This window comes from Amblyomma mixtum, chromosome 5 (assembly GCF_055824585.1).
Source record: "Amblyomma mixtum isolate Tamu chromosome 5, ASM5582458v1, whole genome shotgun sequence".
Classification (NCBI taxonomy): domain Eukaryota; kingdom Metazoa; phylum Arthropoda; class Arachnida; order Ixodida; family Ixodidae; genus Amblyomma; species Amblyomma mixtum.
Window position 1 is genome coordinate 93,415,662 of NC_143016.1, and position 20,165 is coordinate 93,435,826.

At 47.3% G+C, this 20,165-nt stretch overlaps 1 protein-coding gene across 1 annotated transcript; it reads left to right on the forward strand.

Annotated features, from left to right (window-relative positions):
• Positions 1-1,195: 1,195 nt before the first annotated feature.
• Positions 1,196-14,443, forward strand: LOC149343075 (uncharacterized). The gene is made up of 4 exons (XM_089545595.1): positions 1,196-1,443; positions 5,610-5,842; positions 7,524-10,218; positions 13,049-14,443. The coding sequence occupies exons 1-3, from the start codon at positions 1,196-1,198 to the stop codon at positions 9,422-9,424; spliced, it is 2,382 nt and encodes a 793-aa protein (XP_089401721.1). The 3' UTR covers positions 9,425-10,218; positions 13,049-14,443.
• The last annotated feature ends 5,722 nt before the right edge of the window (positions 14,444-20,165 follow it).

Sequence of the window (20,165 nt, forward strand, 5' to 3'; positions counted from 1 at the left end):
TCTAAGAACAAACTGTAAACTCTGCACAAAGAACTTAAAAGGATGGCTTCTCTGACTCATTTCAAAAAAGCTCCTCCTTGGCTACCATCTGTATTCATTATTTTTTTAAATAAAACCACTACCGCTACCAGCACCATGCATCCCAATATTAATGATGCAAACTTCTACCATGAAGAGTGATAGCTTTTATTGCACGAACTCTGTTTCAGTGAGCTGGTGCACTTTGCGCGAACACTTTCACTGTTGAAATAATGATTTTTTTTTTTTCAAGCCATATTCTTAACAATGTTAATGAAAAGATTTTTCTGGGTGGCCCACGTTAAGTGAATTATGCATTAACACAGTGAAGCCACAAAAGCTGTTTAACACAGCTTTACTTCCAAGCATCGAATACATGCATGCAGTGAAGCGCTTATGCAAGTGCAAACGCGCAAGCTCAGCACCTCGGTGCACGTGCTTTAGGCGTCTTGTTGGTCGTAAGACCCAAGACTCTGCGCACGACATCGCGAGCTCCTGCCGGAACAGATATGCGCACGACGCGACGTTACCGACCCGGCCGCGTACTGATGCGGGGTGCGCACAGATGCGCGGAAGAGGTTACTGACAATTCCATTGTGTCAGACGACTATGAGGTCACGCGGAAGGTTATAAATAAATTCGTTGTCGGCAGTGGACATGTGATGTGCACCGAATCATCGCGGTTACGCAATTTTAAATGGAAAACGACGTAATCTTTGTAGATAAAGCTGCGGTGATCTGCGGTGTCGTAATCAAAAAACCCCGCGGCAGGGGAGGGCAGCAGTTCGCATGTATCACAAGGATATCCGGTCGAGCGACCGAGTTTACAGGAGGGACTTGATAGCGGGAGCGAGCACATTCAAGCACGGGTACTCCAACCCTCACAAAAGAGAGAAAGAGGGCGCGAAGGTCGTCGTGTCGTGCGCATACCTGTTCCGGTTAAGGCACACGACGCCGTGCGCAGAGACTCGAACAGCTCTGACTCGATGAGCACGGTTCTCCGACCGGTCTGCCCGGTAGCAGCCCGTTTGATCAAAGTTTATGTACGTTTATTAGTTGAAGGAAAGCACGGGCGTTTCATACTGGTTGCAAACCGTACAAACTTGTCGCCGGCTGCATCTAGCTAGGCGATTGATTACATTCGCGGAGCGCCTTTTCGCGCCATTTCGTTGGCGTCATGAGTATCAAGCTTGGTGCGACGTTCGACACTTTCGCAGAGTTTGAAAATGAATTCCGGCAATTTCAAGCGCAAAACAACGTTCTCTTTGTGAGTAAATCGACAAGATCGATAGCAGGCCCTAACGCTCAGCTCAGCCCTGGCTTGGAAAGATTTAAACAGGAGCTGAAATACTCCCACGCAGTGTATGTGTGCAAGCACGCAGGCAGTGCAAGAATCTCGGGGACTGGAGTTCGCCCCCAGCAAAGGCAAGTGGTCTTCATGCAAATCACGTGCCGCATGCGTGTAAGCGAAAAGAACAAGAAGCGGCGACCATTTGTTGCTTGCAAGGGACCTCTGGTACATCACGAGACTCATGTATTGTGCGCAGTTTGCGCTGCAGTGGGCAGCGCATTTGAAAGAGCTTCAGAGCAGCACGATGCGTTTCCGCGATCCGCAGTCTCGAGGTGGTTGTACTTGTAGGAGGACACTTGCCACTGCCTGCTACTGCGCAAGCGCAGCTGGCTCCGCAGGCGGAGCAGAGGTGTTAGTGCATGTCAGCATTTTGTCCTCATGAACTTTTGAGTAATGATGTTTGGTAGAGGGGGTTCGATTGCACCCTCGTTTTATTGAAATCAGACCATCGCCTGATCTTTTGCTCCATCTCCCCCCTTAACACTCAGTTACAGGGCAGCATATAATACCAGTAATTTATTATAATAATGTGAGGGGTATTCAATATATTTTGCCTCCTGGTCTTTAATGTTTTTTTAACTGATCAAAATTGATCAAAATGAAAGGTATGTTACAATCAGAAGAAGGCTTGATGCTCCTGCTTTCAATGAATGTTTTCATTTGGGAGGTGGCACCACTGATATTGATAGAGGTATGGTTAAAGCAGCATGTCACAATCTAATTTCTGATGGCAGATGGTGTTCCACGTATTGATGTTCACTATCAAATGAGTGTCATTTAAGGCGAGGCACAGTCGGGAGGTGGGTACACCCAAGTCCTGTTGAGCAAGAGGCAAGGACTGCAGTGGACACCAGCTGTCTGTATCCACTCCAGAGCTTGTGATGCGCATCGACAAATTGATTCGTAGTGATTGATATTGTGGGCATTCTTGGTGTATCACTTGGAACAGCGAATTGCAGCGCAAATGAGGAACTTGGGTTCAAGAAAGTGCGTTCTAGCTGGGTGCTTCGTCAATTGACACTCGACCTGAAACAAGCCCGACTGGACCTGTGTCAGCAAAATTTAGCATGTTATGAAGTATAGGGAGATGCCTTCCTCAGCCAAACCATCTCCAGGGAGGAGTGAAGGACTAATCGCCGTGACTCCGAGACTAAATGCCAGAACATGCGGTACAGACGTCTGAGCTGCCTTCGTCCCAAGAAGTTCAAGACACAGCCATCAACTGGCGAACTCATGGTCACCATCTTTTTGGGACAGTGATGGTGTGGTTCTGATTGCATTTCTGGAATGGGGCACAGTTGTCAACTTTGCATGCTACGTGCGGATGCTGAAGAACTTGTGTGCATGTCTGTGTAGAATTCGTCCATAAAAAAGTGCACTGATTCAGCATGACAACGCCCAGCCACACACAAGTAGGTAGACAAGCACTACGTTGGAGAAGCTGCATTTCTGGTATTTCTGCTTCACCCGCCCACCCTACAGTTCGGACCTAGTGCCATGCGACTTCAGGCTGTTCCGAAAGCTGAATGAACCTCTGAAGGAAATGCACTTTGCATTCTACAAACAGGTCACCAGTGCAAAGTGTAGTTGGTGTTGTCAGATTCCTGCCTCACTCTTCTTCAGTGGTATATAAATAGTAGTGCATTGATGGAGGAAGTAGATCAACGTCGGTGAGGACTATATTGAAAAATGAATTGCTCCTCCGAAAGAATACATTTCGGACTTTCTTTTGATTGTAAAGTCTTTCATTGTTATCAGTTAATAAATTTACGGACCAGGAGGGGAAATGTATCGAACACTCCACATAATAATAATAATATATTCATCGCAACAGGAGCACTTTGCTTTGTTTAAGCACGTGAATGTAAATTTGCTGTTTAATTTACTAATGCTGTTCTGTCTAAGAAATCCTAACAGCAAATCTTCGAAGTGAATTTCTCAGTTTATGTTAATCTTATACATTAACTATTCTTGTAACTGTCTCATGCTTTTTGCTGCCATAAGAGAAAATAAACTTATACACAAAGTGAGATGTAAACAAAGGTTTAAATTAGGGCTGTGGAAATAGTACTTTTTTCAAACTGAATCAAATAGAAATACTACTAAGTTTTGCTACCAAATCGAATATGAATAGTTCAGCTGAAAACCAAGTTGAATACGAATAAAATATTTTGAGCAATTGTGAGGAACAGTGAAGTGGTGCTTTCGCAGTTATAGCTGTATCTGTTCAAAGACTCAACACTGATCACCTTTTGGGGGGTCGCAGCTTGAAGTCACTGTATTTTAACTTTATCGTTGTCATGTTATGCTCATAGAAAAAGTATCTTTTGCTGTTGATAACGCAATATAATAAACTAGCGTCACATCTCAGTGCATGCGACGGGCTAGAGTTTACATTGGAGGCATGGCCTCCGGGGTCAGGCAAAAAGGCCGGGTTAGTTGAACCTGCCTGGGCCCTGCCGCGTCGTCCAATCTCTGAGGCTACGTATGAGCATTACGAACACTGCACTCCTGTGGCAGCATGGCAACGTGATGTGTATGGTCCCTGTCTTTGGAATAGTCATGAAGAAAAATATGGCGAACCTCATTTGAACTTTGCGCCATTTATTCAAAAATTATTCGAAAACTTGAGGGCATATTCTATTTTTTTCGAATAATTTTGAATATACACTATGAATAACTTTGAACAAACTATTTGATTTGTTCGAATAATCCAATACGAGGATATTTGATTTGGTATTCGAAATTTTTGAATATTCGCACTCTCCTAGTTTAGATGTTACCTGGCAGAATGAGTTCAGGATTATTGACCACCAAGTTACTTAATGTAAGGGGAATTACGGCCCCCCCCTTCGGTCACAGGAGTGTCTGTGACTGTTTCTGTAGAGAAATGGCAGAAAAGGAAAGTTAGCTAACTACTGACAGGAATAGAGTCTTGACTGAAGGGAAGAAACGGTGATATAGACCTTTGCATCGGGCGAGGGAGTTGTCGAAACACCGTCTCTCTGGGCTGCCGGAAGCCGGTTCCGCTGCCGCTTCCACTGTGCTAGTGCAAGGTACTCCGGACAGTCGAGTGAAGAACATGGCAGCGCTCAGGAAGCCCTTATTGCAAAGTTTTATACCCAGAGGAGAAAAAAACACTGTTTAGAAAAATTAATTCTGTAGGCTAATAGTTCATAATCATTATCAGCTCAACTATGTCCTCCGTAGGACAAAGGCCTACTCAATATCCCTTTAATTGATCCGGGACTACTTAGTTATGTGGAACAAAATGTTGAAAAAGTTCTTAGCATCTGAAAAAACATTAGAAAGGCAAAGGAAGTTCTGGTAGATAGCAGTGCTGCATTTGCTTACGTGTAAGTTGGCCTGGTTTTATTGAAATGCTCCTCTCCAAACTTGGGAGTCAACCAGTGTGCGAATCATGGCTGGGGTAAGGTGTAAACCTGTCTGTAAGCTCAGGAATGGAAGGGATAATGACGGCAATGACAAAACTGCTGAAATTCCAGCGTTCTAGCCTCATTCAAGCCTTTACAAGCCACAGCAGTGGCTGTCACCATTATTGCGGAAAGGTTTCATGTGGAGTAACTGTGCGTTCATGATCTGCATTAGAGGTGCTGAGAAAAAGCCAATCGAAGATGTGGAACCCCACCACTCCATTACCGTGTAGACGCCATGCTTCAGAGGCGTCGTTGTGAAAATAAAACTTCTTTCTGTCGCTCAGCTAGGTGCCTCATGCCACCCCATACATAGGTGACCATTGTCAGCAGCATTTAAGTGATCTATCGTCTTCACATGCTGATGTGCCAAGGAATTGAGTGACAGCACGAGACCTTGATGTCGTCGAAAAGTGTGTCATATACAGTACAAAGCTGCGGGAGTACCTTTCTAGTGATGAGTTTCGCGTAGTGCCATTGCTGCTCCAGTATGGGGTGTGCTGTACCAGTTACCTTAATTTCACATTGGCAGCTCGGAGCTTCTGTTGGTCAACCAATATGACATTCTAACTTTCTTTTTTTCTTCCCGTGCTCGCGAAGTTACAGAGTCCACCTGTACAGTGTATCAGCCAATATGCGAATAAATACGCTAGTCCATAATATTGTTATATGGCACCATAATGTACTGCATTATTACCAAGATGTTCTGTTGAACATTATAGTAGATGTATATCACATATGTATGCATATTACGAGTTCTTATGTGAACGACCGATTTAAGAGTGGTTCAAATTCCTTGTTTTCAGGACAATGAAGAAACAGTGTCCTGCCTTGCTTGTGCTCGTAGCGCGCCGTAAAAAGCAGAATCTTGAAATCACCAAGTTGGATCTGAGCCACAACCATGAAGTTAGTGCTGAAATATACCAGTCCTACCCAGAGTGCCGACGTTTGACAGAAGAAGAGAAAAACTATGTGCAGCACTTGCTGGAGCTCCGAGTGCCTCCCAGAACAATACTTGAAAAACTCAACGAAAAGTACGGTAAGTGGTCACTCTCATGTTGTGTCCTGTTTGTATATCCTCCCGAGATATGGAGTGTAAATTGCCACTTTTCTTATGTTTAGGGTTAGCAATCTTGAGTTATCATTTACTGCATTTCGAACTTCTGACTGTGTGCTGGGTGATGTCTAGTACATAAGAAATTGTGACATTTCAGAGGCACGCGGGTAAATTAAAACCTTCATCTCCAATGTGCATCTCCACTGCTTTAGAAAGTTGTTGCGTACTTTAAAAGGAATATGAATCCACTTAGCTTTTTTGACTGCCACTGCAGTCTCGCACTGACTCCCACTTTGAAAGAAGTGGGAAACAATGTGACTTGAAGCATACTTGATGACAGTTCATGCTAAAAGTAACTGTGAAACAGCCTTCTACGGGAGCCTGCCTCCTGCCGTGGCTGCTGCTTCTGCGATTCCAGTGTCCAGTATATTAAGCAAAGGCGCTGTTGTTACATCATGTCCAATATATTGAACATATTTTTCATTGCCTGGTCCTGGGAAAATATAAGTTTCTTAAAAAATGCAGGTCTATAGCACAGTTCTATGTGCTAGCTTTTATGGTTTGGTGCAATGGCAGCACCTGCATGTTGCTGGCGCAATGCATGCATAGTTGGAAGCAAGTCTAGGCAGATTTCACTGTGATAAAAGGCTCGTTTGGGCATTTTAGCTAGATTGGCATGCTGCCGCTTTTACATGGTGCCAAATGTGCTTACACTGTGGCAAGAATGCACGTGTGTATTCGTTGCATCCAGGCAGGGGATTTTGGTTGTGCAGAGTGTGACTGTCACACTGTGTGACCTGATTGTATTACCATTTTTCTTTAATGCATGCATTCAGTGTGTCAGTTGGTGTCAACATTTAGTGGTTATAGCAAATAGATTAGTAGTGTGGCAGTGCTGTGATACTTTCACTGAATGCTGACTGCATTTTGTAAAAAATTTACGAACAACCTTTTTCTCTGGTTGTTTCGACAAAAGTCAGTTGAGCGATGTGTAGAAGGCCTTTTCCTCAAAAATTACGTCTGGCATCTTTTGTAGCCAGAGTGATGAATCACTAACTTGAAGTTATATATTGCATCCGTTGAGTTGCGCATGGACAAATGCATTTGCAGTGTTTATGTAGAGAGAGGAAATTAATCTTTTGTGGAAAACATTGGGTGCCATAAATCAATCTTGCTGCATTGGTTGGTTGGAAACATACGTGCACTGACATCACACAGTACACGGGCCTCTAGAATTTCACCTCCATCGAAATTGGACTGCCGCGGCCGGGACCAGACCCGAAAGACTCGGGTTCGATCCCGGCCGCGGCGATCCAGTTTTGATGGAGGCGAAATTCTAGAGGCCCGTGTACTGTGTGATGTCAGTGCACGTTAAAGAACCCCAGGTGGTCGAAATTTCCCGAGCCCTTCACTACGGCGTCCCTCAAAGCTCGAGTCACTTTGCGACGTTAAACCACCAAACCACAAATGTGCATTCATGCAAATACGCATTCATATACTGCATTCATTCATGTGTGGACATACACTCCATGAACTCATGCATTCTCTTTGAGGTGTCGGCAAAGAGTTAGAACAAAACCTCTATTGCACATATTGTTTTTAATAACCAGTGATATTGCCTACTTTATCTTCATTTTTCCACACTGTACTTGTCTGCTTGCAGGGAAGAAACTGATGGCGAAGGACATTCATAACTTAAAACATGACAGAAATGGCACAGTTGAAGCTTGTCCGTTGGAAGAAGCAATCCTGAAATGCAGAGAGAAATTCCATGCAAAAATTGTGCAAGTCGTCAGTGAAGGCCAAGAGCTACAGATGCTTCTAATGCAAACTCCATACATGCAGAAAACTTTTACATCGTTCCCCGAAGTGCTCCTGCTGGATGCAGCACACCGGGAAAACAACTTAGGCATACCTCTTTTTGTCTTCATTGTTCAGGACGGTAGCGGCACCAATCAAGTTGTTGCCTATGCTTTTGTATCTTCAGAGGAGGACCATCTTGCAACTAAGCTTCTAGAAATATTTGCTGAAGAAAACCCCTGCACGGCAAAAACAAAGGTGGTAGTTGTTGATATAGACTTCCCAGAAGTGAGTGCAATCAAGCGCACGTTTAAAAGCTCACCAGCTGTTCAACTTAGTCCATCTCAAGTTATGAAGGCTTTCCGTACCACTGTGGGCCAGCTCTCAAAAGCAGAAAAAGAGCGCGAGCGCCTTCTGTCTTGCTTTGGTGACATGCTGCGTGCTCCTACAGCCAGCCAGTTTTATCAAGCAAGATCTAAGTTCACCAGGTGCGCAAGTGAGGCTGCACTGAGATATTTTGAAAGTAACTGGGGAAACATTCAGCACATGTGGGCACGACACCTTTGCGACCTCCAGTTCATGGGCAAAAATAGTGTAACAAAACGTATGGAGTCACACAATTCCATGGTAAAAAATGTCTTGAAATCTTGTACTCAGTTTCATGAGGTGTTGTACAAACTTCTGACCGTGGCAGATGACCTGCGAAAGAAAGCACAACAAAAGCTGATGGAGCTAACAACCTTCGAGTTTTACTCCTATGGTGCAACCGTAGTGGAACGTCTGTGTGCCAAAGTGCTCACCCCATATGCTTGTAGCATAATTGGAGAAGAAGTTGAAAAGGCAAAAGGTGCCAGCGCTGTAGGGAAGCAGACTTCAACCCAGGAATACACTGTTTTGTGCAGTGATGAGGGAAAGTACAGCATCTCGCTGGAACAGCAGCGGTGCAGCTGTGCATTGTCTTCAATGATGGGCTTGCTGTGCAGGCACTTTCTTGCTGTTTGTGTGAAGCACAACATTCAGCCAAACCTGGAGAAAGCTGTTAGCCAGCGATGGTTTAAGTCCTTCCAGACAACCTTACTCGCCCCATGCGAAGAACTTGTTGAAATGTGTGACAATGACACTGAACAAGGGATGCAGGATCCGTTGAGTTCGACTGCTGTTGAGGAGTGTGAAATTGACACTAAAGAAACCATGCAAGATCTGTCGACTTCAACTGCTGCTGAAGGGTGTGACACTAACTGTGAACAAACCATGCCAAATATGTCAACTTCAACTCCCGACGTTGTGTGTGAGATTGGCACTGAAGAGACCGTGCAAGATCCATTAACTTCAACTTCTGACGTTGCAGCAATGAACAGAGATCAACGGTACAATTATGTGATGAAGTCTCTAAAATCTCTAGCTGACTGCCTAGCTGACTGCCAGCCTGACGTGCTCAATAGCCGGCTCTCGCTTCTTGAGAACATCAAATCGTCATGGGAAAGAGGTGGTAATCCAGCTGGAGAAGAGCCCACTGCGGGTAACCTTAATTGCAGCACTTCACCAAGGTCCATTTTAAACTCCACGACGTCGTATATCTCACTACTGCGCTCAAATGAACAGAGAAAGGAATTAGACAAGGAGCAGTATGCAGAGCCAGAACCCAACACGTCAACTGTTGACAGTAACAAGGTGTGCCAGTTATTTGCGGTGCCTGTAGTAAACTTCCGAAACCCGCCGAAACATGTATATCTGCCCCGAAAAAGGAAACGAGACTCAATCTAAGGCCATCTGGTGCCTTTCAAGCATGTCTCACAAATATCCCAAAAATGCCAGCCTTCCTGGGTTTCCTCACTCTTGGAATGCTTTTTGCAGAAATTTCTGAATCATCTCATTCACTGCATCGTAAGTGGGAACTCCGTGAAGAAATATGTGCATACTCATTTTATCCACAACCATCTGGATGCACACCAAGGTTCATCTCTCACTTTGGGGTGATGTGCCAAGGTATTTTATGCTACCGGAGTACTTTTCTTTGGGAGCAGAAGCACTTCTAATCGCACTGCATCAGCTACTGCAGTGACTTATTTCAAACTATTGTGAAGAGTACACAACTCGTACGAATGAGGATATCTGAATTTGTCAGTACCTTCCACTCTAAACTGTTGACTCTGGGGCTTCAATCAATGTTTCGTGCAGTGGTTTCATTGTGAAGTGCAGCACTTCTTTGATCAGGCTTGCTGGCTAGGTCACTGCAGAATACTTAGCCAAATGTGTTCTATGCAGAGGAAGGTGTCTGATATCTTCTGCTGTGGAGACTTTTGGCTGCAGATGGCCTGCAGTTTTTATGGCATGGGGTTACTGTACTAAAGGTTCAAATGCACTGTACACCGGCATGCTGGAATTCTATATGAAGAGGAGTTGGTGAATCTGGAGATCCATGCAAATATTGCCACTGGGTCCACCCACCCTTCTGTCGTCACCAGTTTCATCGTGCTGCTAAGCGACATGGAGGGCTTGCGCTGAAGGAGCTTGGCAGACACCGCCCACTACAGCTGACAGGCTGTACTGAAAAGAAGGTGAGGGCCTGTTTCTAACTCACTAAATGCTTTCACTCATTCCTTTCAGTCAGAAAACGTGTGGAGAAGATGTAGTATGAGGTTGTTGCTTTAGTACCATCAACCTATCTCTCTTGCTGCATTGCGCTGAAAAGGCTTCGCTTTACTTGTGTTTTCTCTTTGGCCACCTTCAATGAAACTTGGAAAAACTTGCAGGAAGAAATCCAGTTCTGGGCTTCCTCGAGACTTACTCGTGTGGCTGGGAGCGACATGATACAAAATGTGGCTAAAACTATTAGCCTCATACTAAACTACAAAAAGTCCTTGAGGCCGTAGAGTGGTTGCAGTCTCGGCTTTCTGAAATAGGACAGAAATTTCGCAGCAGAAGCAAGGTAAATTTCACCTCTGCAGGAGTGTAAAGGCTGGACCACAAGGTAGCGCTTCTTCGGCGTCGCCAGAGGTGAAATTTTGGCACTTGAAGCGAGGCGTTGTAGTGATACGCAGATATCTGGCGAGGCCAGATCTCAGCGCCGCCGCTGGAAATACTTTGTAGGTAGGGATTGATGATGACAAATGACTAGCCACGCATTGGCAGAGCCTTCCAGATTAATCTACACTGCTGCTTTACCCGCCATAGGCGCGGCCAGTTTCTGCAATGGCTGCAGCCCCCCTTCTGTCCCTGTGCTGTTGTCCCCCTTGCCTCTGCAGTAGGTTCCGGTCACCGCTGAATAGTACGGCTAGTCACGGACAGGGTATAACTGAGGGGCTTTATCTACGATCCCTCTACACCCCTGTCTGGAGACGCCATGTCCTCTTCTGCGGGCACTGAGCTACAATGCTGGTAGTCGAGACGCGGACATGACACTGAGGAAACACTTCCTTGAGGTTCAGTCTTAATAGTGTAGTCAAGGATTCAGTCTCCTTTTCTCTATGAAATTTAAATGCTTTCCAGTCGAAGAATTGCAGCACATGAAAACAGCATCTTTTATGTGTCTAGCAGAAGAGTAGTTAATAGCAACTTCTTTCAGAGGCCTACCTCTTGCCTATCCTTGGCTAGAATTCCATTGATTCTCACTTTGTCAGTGCTGTGACAACTTTGCTTGAAATGTCCAAATTAGAGTATTTTCATGACCATAGCAAAACCACACATAAACAACTAATTGGGACACTGAGTGAACAGAGACCAACATCTCGACATGCCACAAAGGCCTTTAAGTCAAATGCCTTTGTGGTGAAGGCCTTTCGGGTAAATGCTTTCCAGGTAAAGGCCATGAACCATGAAACATTCTGGCCATGAAGGCCAGAAGGTTTTGAAAGGTGAAAGTAAGGGTGCCCTTCACTCTGCACAGATTTAGAGTGAGAGAGGCACCATAAGTGCCCCACTACATGGCAGAAAAGCAGATTGTGTGGTCTGTAGGCTTTTGGCCAATGCTGTGCATATATGCAGGGCAGGAAGACATGAAGCACACAGAAAGCACCAGCCAATTTTAATTAGAAAACATTATATGGCTCAACAGCAACAAAACCCGGCTCTGTTGACCAAGAAAATTTGTACTAAAACCGCATGACGTCGCCACGGTCTTGCATGCTGTCAGCAGTAGATCATTAAGATAGTTATGGGGAATTATAGGCAATGAAGCAAAGGCATTAGACGAAACAGTAGCAGTTAGCGATAGTTAGGGATAGTTAATTATAGCTAGTAATAGTGGTAGCAGATGTCTGTGGCTACATGTAGGCCACCTAATGAAGGTCATTAAGGACTATAGCCATTATTATCCATTGTCAATAATGAAAATGACGTCATTAGCATTATCCATAAGCTGTATTGTGGTGCCTGCAGTCAAGAATACATTGGCCAGACAGAGAACTTATTCTGCCTATGCTTCATTTATCAGATACATTGCACCATCTTGCTTCCTAACTTGCCCCTCACCAGACACCTGTGTGGCAGTGCTCACACTGGCCTTTGAAATCCTTGAAAACTCTATTTTCTAAAAAGACATCTAAGGGCCTTTGAAACGTCCTAAATTTTGATGCAGTCCTTAAATTCCTTGAAAGCTTTAAATTGATCTGTCCTAGCTAGAGTGAATGCTATTTTTCTGGAGCAGTTCTTGATGGTTGAGCAATTAAACCTGGCCATGAACTGAAGATGATCTGCACAGTCACTAGTAGTGTGAACGTGAACTCAGATCTGAGTTGGTATTCCCGAGGAAGAGCGACCGCGTCAAGCACAGGCGTCCTCAACACGTGCCAGGAGTGCAGTGACTTTTAGTTCAGTTTGTCATAATGCGTTATTTCGTTATGGCTATAAGAACTGTTAAATGCCGTGGACCATTATTCCGGCAACTTTTGTAATGTGGTGCTTATTCCCATAAGTGCCGATACGACAGCTTCAGGAACCAATGGGTTAAGCTGTACTACTCAAGCTGTTGTGCATGTGCCAGTTATTTTTGTCATCATTATCGTCATCACCGTCAGTCGGATTATGATTATTGCAGAACAGAGGCCACTGAAACGCTGTCCACATATCCCTGTCCTAGATTGGCCAGATAGTTATGTTCGCTCATCTCGTTGCACTTAGTGCGACCTACAAAACGGTGTGCATGGTCTGAGCTCATTTTGTTAAACAGTTCCCGAGATACTGGAGAAAGCTTATTCATTTAGCTGTCAAAAAAGTAAGGTGTCTTGCCCTTTCTATGCCCGTTTGGTGCTATTTGATGCCGGGTATCATTATATATTTATTGTACATAAAGTTTGAAGCGCTGTAATGTCACTACTGGTAGGTTGTAGGCTGTGTTTAGTATGGCTACTTGCCCCTGTTAACCATTTGTCCCGTTTTCTTTCATTTAAGGCTGACCATAAAATTAAGAACTTGCCCAAGCAGAAAGCAGGCGAACTCGCTTCCAAGGACACAGACTGCTCCGTCCATGACCTTTATGAAGTGATCTTTGCCAAGTGAATATACAGTACTAGACTTGGGAACTTCTACATCCTGACTGCACCCCTTGACCGAGCAAAGAACTGGAAAGTCGGTACCTTCTATCTGATCAAGGCAAGTTGACTGAAAAAAAAAAAGAAGCAATTTCTGATCCATTTTATCCAAGTGCGCGTTCCTTTGCATGCACTTGGTGAAATGCCGCTTAAAAGGCAACGTGTTTCTCAACTGCAATCATTGTTCAGTGAGCTCTTAAGAAGCAAGTGCCACAAGCATTATAAGGCATCTATGGCAGAAATTCATTGTTAGTCGCTTTGTGATCTCAGATTATCTCGTATAGGCTACAACAGCACAATTAAAAATCTGGTGCTTCTGTGTTGTGCTTGCAACATATGAGCTGAGCCTAGATTTTCATGATGATGATGATGATGATAAAGAGTCATTTAGAAGGTAGTAGGTATACTACAAATGTAATCCTAGTAAAAATATTTTGTCAGTTGTGGTATTTAACGTTCCACAGTGACACGCGGGCTGTGAGGGATGCCTTAGAGGAGGACTCCTGATTAAATTACACCCTCTGGGGTTCTTTAATGTGTGCCAACTTTGCTCAGCACTCGAGGGTCGTTTTATTTCGCCTTTATTGGAATATGGCCACCACGGCCAGGATCGAGGATGAGCAGCCAAACACCAAAGCCACTGAGCCACCTTGTTTGAAAAAATGCTGGCTACTTGAGTGCCAGCGGCACTGTCTTCTAGGGCATGCTATTAGACTGCCTGATTCACAAAATGTGTTGGAGGTGAAAAATGCTCCAACGCTTGCTGCACCGTATCTCTCGCTTCTGTCTGCATAGGTCTTCCGTTCGTCCAGTGCATCGAAACTGCGCGTTCGTCATAAATCGCCGTTTTTCCCGTGAAGCCTCCACTTGCAACATGGTAGCGGTGGATGGGTTGCTGTGAAAGATGCCACGGAGGCTCTTGCCATTTCGGAGCAGTTCTGTTTCGACACTCCAGTCAGTGTGCACACAATAAGGCATTGAAGGAAGTGTGAAAAAATTTGTTGCAGTGCAGGCCTCATCTCCAAACCGGGCGGTCAGTGCCCAGTACTTCACCAGATAAATTTACTGCGATGTGAGAAGCTCTGCAGTCTTTTGTGTGGTCATTCATTAATTCAGACGTTCTTCCCAATCTCTTGGAGTCCGAATAAGCAAGTTTTTTGCTGTAGGACATTTTTTCTCACTAGTTTTTTTTTTCCTTTCAGGTGTTCCAGTTTCATCAGCCAATGAAATCATGCCGTACTTCTTTTTTCTTAAATAAAGAGCCCCATTTATTTATGAAATAAATCATTATCGCTGTTTTTGCCCCATCGGAACCTACAGTGTACTTACCTCATTTAATAACGCTGGCCACAATGGGCTGTTACAACTTTGTGTATTCGTGATAATATTGCAACGGATATTCACAGAAGACGATGAGAAGGAAGTGCCTGACTGGTGTGCGCGCGCTATTGTTCGGTGCCTCCTGTGTTGTTCGCTCTGCGCTCCAGTCGCCCTTGCTTGTGACTAGCCTTTCGGGCAACGTAACATCTTTGGTGGAGCGTGCCGGGTATTGTTCCCAGTACCACGGAGCTCCGAAGCGGTCGTCAAACCGGTGCTACTACCATCATGGCCCCACCCAGCGAGTCGCCGACCACTTCTGCTGCTCCTTTCGTGGTCATGGCTTCGTCCCGTGACCCCGGTACATTTTCGGGAAACGACGGCACCGATGTCGACGACTGGTTAAGCCTTTACGAAAGAGTAAGCGCATATAACCGGTGGGATCAAACGTTAATGCTTGCTAACGTAATTTTCTATCTGAATGGAACGGCGAGGGTGTGGTTTGAAACCAACGAAGAAGAACTTACAAGTTGGGATATATTCAAAGAGAAATTGCGAGCACTCTTCGGAAGACCTGACGATAGGCAGATCACTGCGAAAAAACAGCTTGCTTCTCGTGCGCAGTCGTCGACGGAAAGTTACGTGGCCTATATACAGGACGTACTGGCACTTTGCCACAAAGTCGATGCCACCATGAGCGAGTCCGACAAGGTGGGCCACGTGCTGAAAGGCATTGCTGACGATGCCTTTCATCTGCTCGTTTGCAAAGACTGCACAACTGTTGACAGCATTATCAAGGAGTGCCGTCGCTTCGAACAAGTCAAAAGCCGTCGCATTTCTCAGCAGTTTTCCCGACTTCCAAACACAGCCGCTACATCTTCTTGCCAGGACCAACGACTTCAAACTCAAGTGCCCTCAGAGTCTCCTCCTGTCACCGACACTGTGACAAGAATTGTTCGCCGTGAACTCGAAGCCCTAGCCCCTGTGGTAACATCGTCGACCACACCTAATGACACACTGCCTTCTGTGTCGCTTATTCAGGCTGTCGTGCGGCAAGAACTCGCCCATCTCAACCTCCCTCCGGCTTTGTGCGCAATCGGAAACTCGTCCCCACAGCCACCACCTCCAGTCCCTTTCCGACCCACCTATTATTCACCACGGCGTTACCGCGATCCGAATGAGTGGCGCACGCCAGACGACCGCCCAATCTGTTTTCAATGCTCTCGGGTCGGCCACATTGCCCGCCACTGCCGCAGCCCCTGGTCGTCACCCCCGCGAGACACCTCCTACTACCGTCCAAATTACACACGCCGCTTTTCACCCCGCCGCCCATCCGAGACGTCTGAGGCCGCCGATCAACCTCCACGACAGTCCTCCCGTTCGCCTTCGCCGCTAGCCCGCCGCTCACGCTCACCGCAGTCGCCTCGTGTTTCGACTGCTGCGCCCCTCTCATCGGGAAAACTAAGTGATGCAGCTCCCGGAGGTGACGCTGCATCACGACCCGGACCTCAAACCCTCTACTGACGACTCGACCCAATCTGCTAGACGTTACAGTTGACGGTGTTCCTGTGCAAGCCCTTATTGACACCGGTGCCCATATTTCCGTGATGAGTGCTGCCCTCCGCCGTCGCCTACGCAAAGTCCTTACGCCTGCAACGTCCTGTGTGCGCGTCGCGGATGGTGCTATGCCTTCTGTCGAGGGACTGTGCACCGCTCGCGTGACAATCGGTGACCACAGTACGCCGGTTCAGTTCACCGTCCTTACCACATGCGCCTATGACCTCATTCTCGGTTTAGACTTTTTGTCGGATCATTCTGCCCTCATTGACTGCTCGCAGGGTGTCCTTCACCTTGAGCTTCCCCAACTCAATCCTGACCCCATCGACTCGTCGCTCCGGTTGACCTGCCCCGACTATGCCCACCTGCCCCCTCAAGCCTTATCTTTCGTTTCCCTCACACCTTCTCGCCCTGTTCCCGATGGTGACTACATCGTTGCGCCAGTCCTTGACCTCGCACTGACCCGCAGTGTTGTCCTGCCCCATACCATCGTCACCGTCACAGCCAACAACCTGTCTCTACCTTTCTTGAACTTCGGCTTCTCCTCACAGCTGCTTCCAGCCGGCATGTGCGTCGCTACGTTGTCCCCACTCGCCCAGTGCCCTGTGGCTCCATTAGATGCCTCTCCTAATCGCGACCCACCAGACCCACCGCGGTCCACTCCGCTGTCCTCGGACGCATTCACGACCTTGATGCCCACCGATCTCCGCCCCGCCCAAACTTCTCAGCTTCGTGACCTTCTCCAGTCGTTCTCCGACATTTTTGACGTCTACAACACCTCACTGGGCCAAACTCTCGCTGTGACGCACCGCATTGACACCGGCGATGCCCCTCCCATTCGCCGCAGGCCCTACCGTGTCTCCCACGCCGAGCGCAAGGTCATAAACAACGAGGTCTCAAAAATGCTTTCCAAGAACATAATCGAACCATCCCACAGTCCCTGGGCCTCTCCAGTGGTACTAGTGAAGAAAAAGGACGGCTCATGGCGGTTTTGCATAGATTACCGACACCTCAACAAGATCACTAAAAAAGACGTCTATCCCCTGCCGCGTATTGACGACGCCCTTGACTGCCTACACGGAGCCAAATTCTTCTCCTCCATAGATCTTCGTTCCGGCTACTGGCAAATTGCCGTCGATGAGAAGGACCGTGAGAAAACCGCTTTTGTGACCCCTGATGGGCTATATCAGTTCAAAGTAATGCCTTTTGGCCTATGCAACGCGCCTGCCACATTTGAGCGCATGATGGACGCCCTTTTGCAGGGATTTAAGTGGACCACTTGTCTGTGTTCTCTGGACGACGTCGTTGTATTTTCGCCTACATTTTCATCCCACCTAGAAGACCTTTCCCAGATTCTTTCCCTCTTTCGTCGTGCCGGCCTACAGCTGAACTCCTCGAAGTGCCATTTCGCGAGACGTCAGATCACTATTTTGGGCCATATCGTTGATTTCCAGGGGGTTCACCCTGATCCCGATAAGATCCGGGCCGTGAAAGACTTTCCCCTTCCCCGATCTTGCCACGACGTCCGAAGCTTCTTGGGGCTCTGCTCGTACTTCCGTCGATTCATTCAGGGCTTCGCCGACCTCGCCCGTCCCCTTACCGACCTATTGAAGAAAGACGCCACCTTCGTCTGGGGACCTGACCAAGAACGAGCCTTCTCCACTTTGATCGCCAAGCTGACCACCACACCAGTTTTGGCGCACTTTGATGTTGCGGCCCCCACCGAAGTCCGTACTGACGCCAGTGGCTACGGCATCGGCGCTGTGCTCTCTCAGCGACAGTCCGGTCAGGACCGTGTCATCGCCTACGCCAGCCGCCTTCTTTCTGCGCCCGAGCGCAATTACTCCATAACAGAACGTGAGTGCTTAGCCCTTGTCTGGGCAGTTGCCAAATTCCGTCCTTATTTATACGGCCGCCCTTTTACGGTTAAAACCGACCACCATGCGCTATGCTGGCTCTCCTCTCTGAAGGACCCTACAGGGCGGCTTGGGCGATGGGCATTGCGTCTGCAAGAGTACGATTACACCGTGACTTACAAGTCTGGCAGGTTACACCAAGATGCCGACTGCCTCTCACGTTACCCCATTGGCCAGTGTGACTTGTTTGGCACTGCCACCGAAGCCGACCTGTTTTCTATCTCTGTCCTTGCCAACATGGGCGAAGAACAGCGCCGCGATGACGATTTGAGATCAATTATCGACCGCCTCAATTCCACTCCGCCTGATTCCTCGATGCGGCGCTTTGTGCTCTCTGACGGAATCTTGTATCGCCGCAGCCTCAACCCGGATGGCCCCAACCTTCTACTCGTTGTCCCCAAGCACCTTCGTCCTGCTATCCTTCATGAACTCCATGATCTCCCCACTGCTGGCCACTTGGGTGTATCGCGTACATACGACCGTGCGCGACGTCGCTTCTTTTGGCCCGGCCTGTTCCGCTCCGTACGCCGCTATGTTGCAGCCTGCGATGAGTGTCAGCGCCGGAAACGCCCTGCTACTCTCCCAGCTGGCACACTTCAACCTATTGATGTGCCCCCAGAACCTTTCCATCGCGTCGGCTTGGATCTTCTGGGTCCGTTTCCAGAGTCCACCTCCGGCAACAGATGGGTTGCAGTTGCCACGGACTACGCCACCCGTTATGCGATCACGCGGGCACTGCCAACCAGTACAGCTACAGATGTTGCGGACTTTTTGCTATACGACCTCATATTGCACCATGGTGCTCCCCGCCAACTTCTTACCGACCGCGGCCGCTGCTTTCTGTCCAAGGTTGTCTACGACATTCTTCAATCCTGCTCTACTAAGCACAAGATCACCACCGCCTATCACCCGCAGACAAACGGACTTACTGAGCGTCTCAACCGCACTCTGACCGATATGCTCGCTATGTACGTTTCCCCCGACCACCGCGACTGGGACCTCGCTCTCCCGTATGTTACCTTCGCATACAACTCCTCCTGCCATGATACAGCCGGTTACTCCCCTTTTTACCTTTTATACGGCCGCGAGCCCCAATTGCCTTTGGACACGCTGCTGCCTACTCCTGCTGCTCCGTCCTCTGAATACGCCCAAGACGCCATTGCCCGTGCTGACTACGCCCGTCAACTTGCACGCTCCCGACTTCTCGCCTCGCAGGCCTCCCAGCAGGAGTTCTACAACCGCCGTCACCGCACAGTCTCTTTCTCTCCTGGCTCCCTCGTCTTGCTTTGGTCCCCATCTCGCCGCGTCGGCCTCTCCGAAAAACTTCTGTCCCGTTATGTTGGCCCGTACCGTGTCCTGCGCCAGGTAACTGCTGTCACTTACGAGATCGCTCCAGCCTTCCCGCCCGCTTCCTCCCGCCACCTTCAACGTGATATCGTCCACGTCTCTCGCCTGAAACCCTACCTCTCGCCCTGCCGCTCGACGTCATCCAGTCCACCGTGACGGTGTTTTTCCGGACGGGGGGCCATGCAACGGATATTCACAGAAGACGATGAGAAGGAAGTGCCTGACTGGTGTGCGCGCGCTATTGTTCGGTGCCTCCTGTGTTGTTCGCTCTGCGCTCCAGTCGCCCTTGCTTGTGACTAGCCTTTCGGGCAACGTAACAATATGAAGGAAGAGGTAGGCGAGACAGAGATGCCACTTTTCGTTCTGTGGTTCAGGTACATTTTATTCAAGGTTTTTAGGAGGCTAATAACGTGAATGAATTCACAGCAGGAGGTCCCACTGTAGAGACCAAATGTAGGGCCTACTGTCTTTGGGCAGTAGAAATGTAAAAATGTGATGAGTACATAGTGATGAAAATGCACATGATACGGGAACAAAAAAAGTGCAGCTATGTGTAAGTAGATGGAGCATTCAAGTATTTGTTTACCAGCTTCAGAAAAAGCTGATGACAAACTAGGTACGCAAAATGAATTATAACTGCAGGCTTATTACAGAACAATGTCTAAAAAAATTCTTATACAACACATTCGAGTATGTAAGATGAATTGGAATGTTAATAGTGGAGTGCATGAAAGGTAGCCCAGAGGAGAGATAATTTAAAGTTCAGAATTTTAAAACAAATAACTTGTGACAAATAACGCGTCTATGAGAGTTACCGGAGGAGTGACAGAGTAGCCTAAA

Coding starts and splice junctions, on each gene's coding strand:
- LOC149343075 (XM_089545595.1), top strand. CDS start 1,196: ATGAGTATCAAGCTTGGTGCGACGTTCGACACTTTCGCAGAGTTTGAA. Junction 1,444..5,609: donor GGAGTTCGCCCCCAGCAAAG/GCAAGTGGTCTT, acceptor CCTTGTTTTCAG/GACAATGAAGAAACAGTGTC. Junction 5,843..7,523: donor AAAACTCAACGAAAAGTACG/GTAAGTGGTCAC, acceptor GTCTGCTTGCAG/GGAAGAAACTGATGGCGAAG.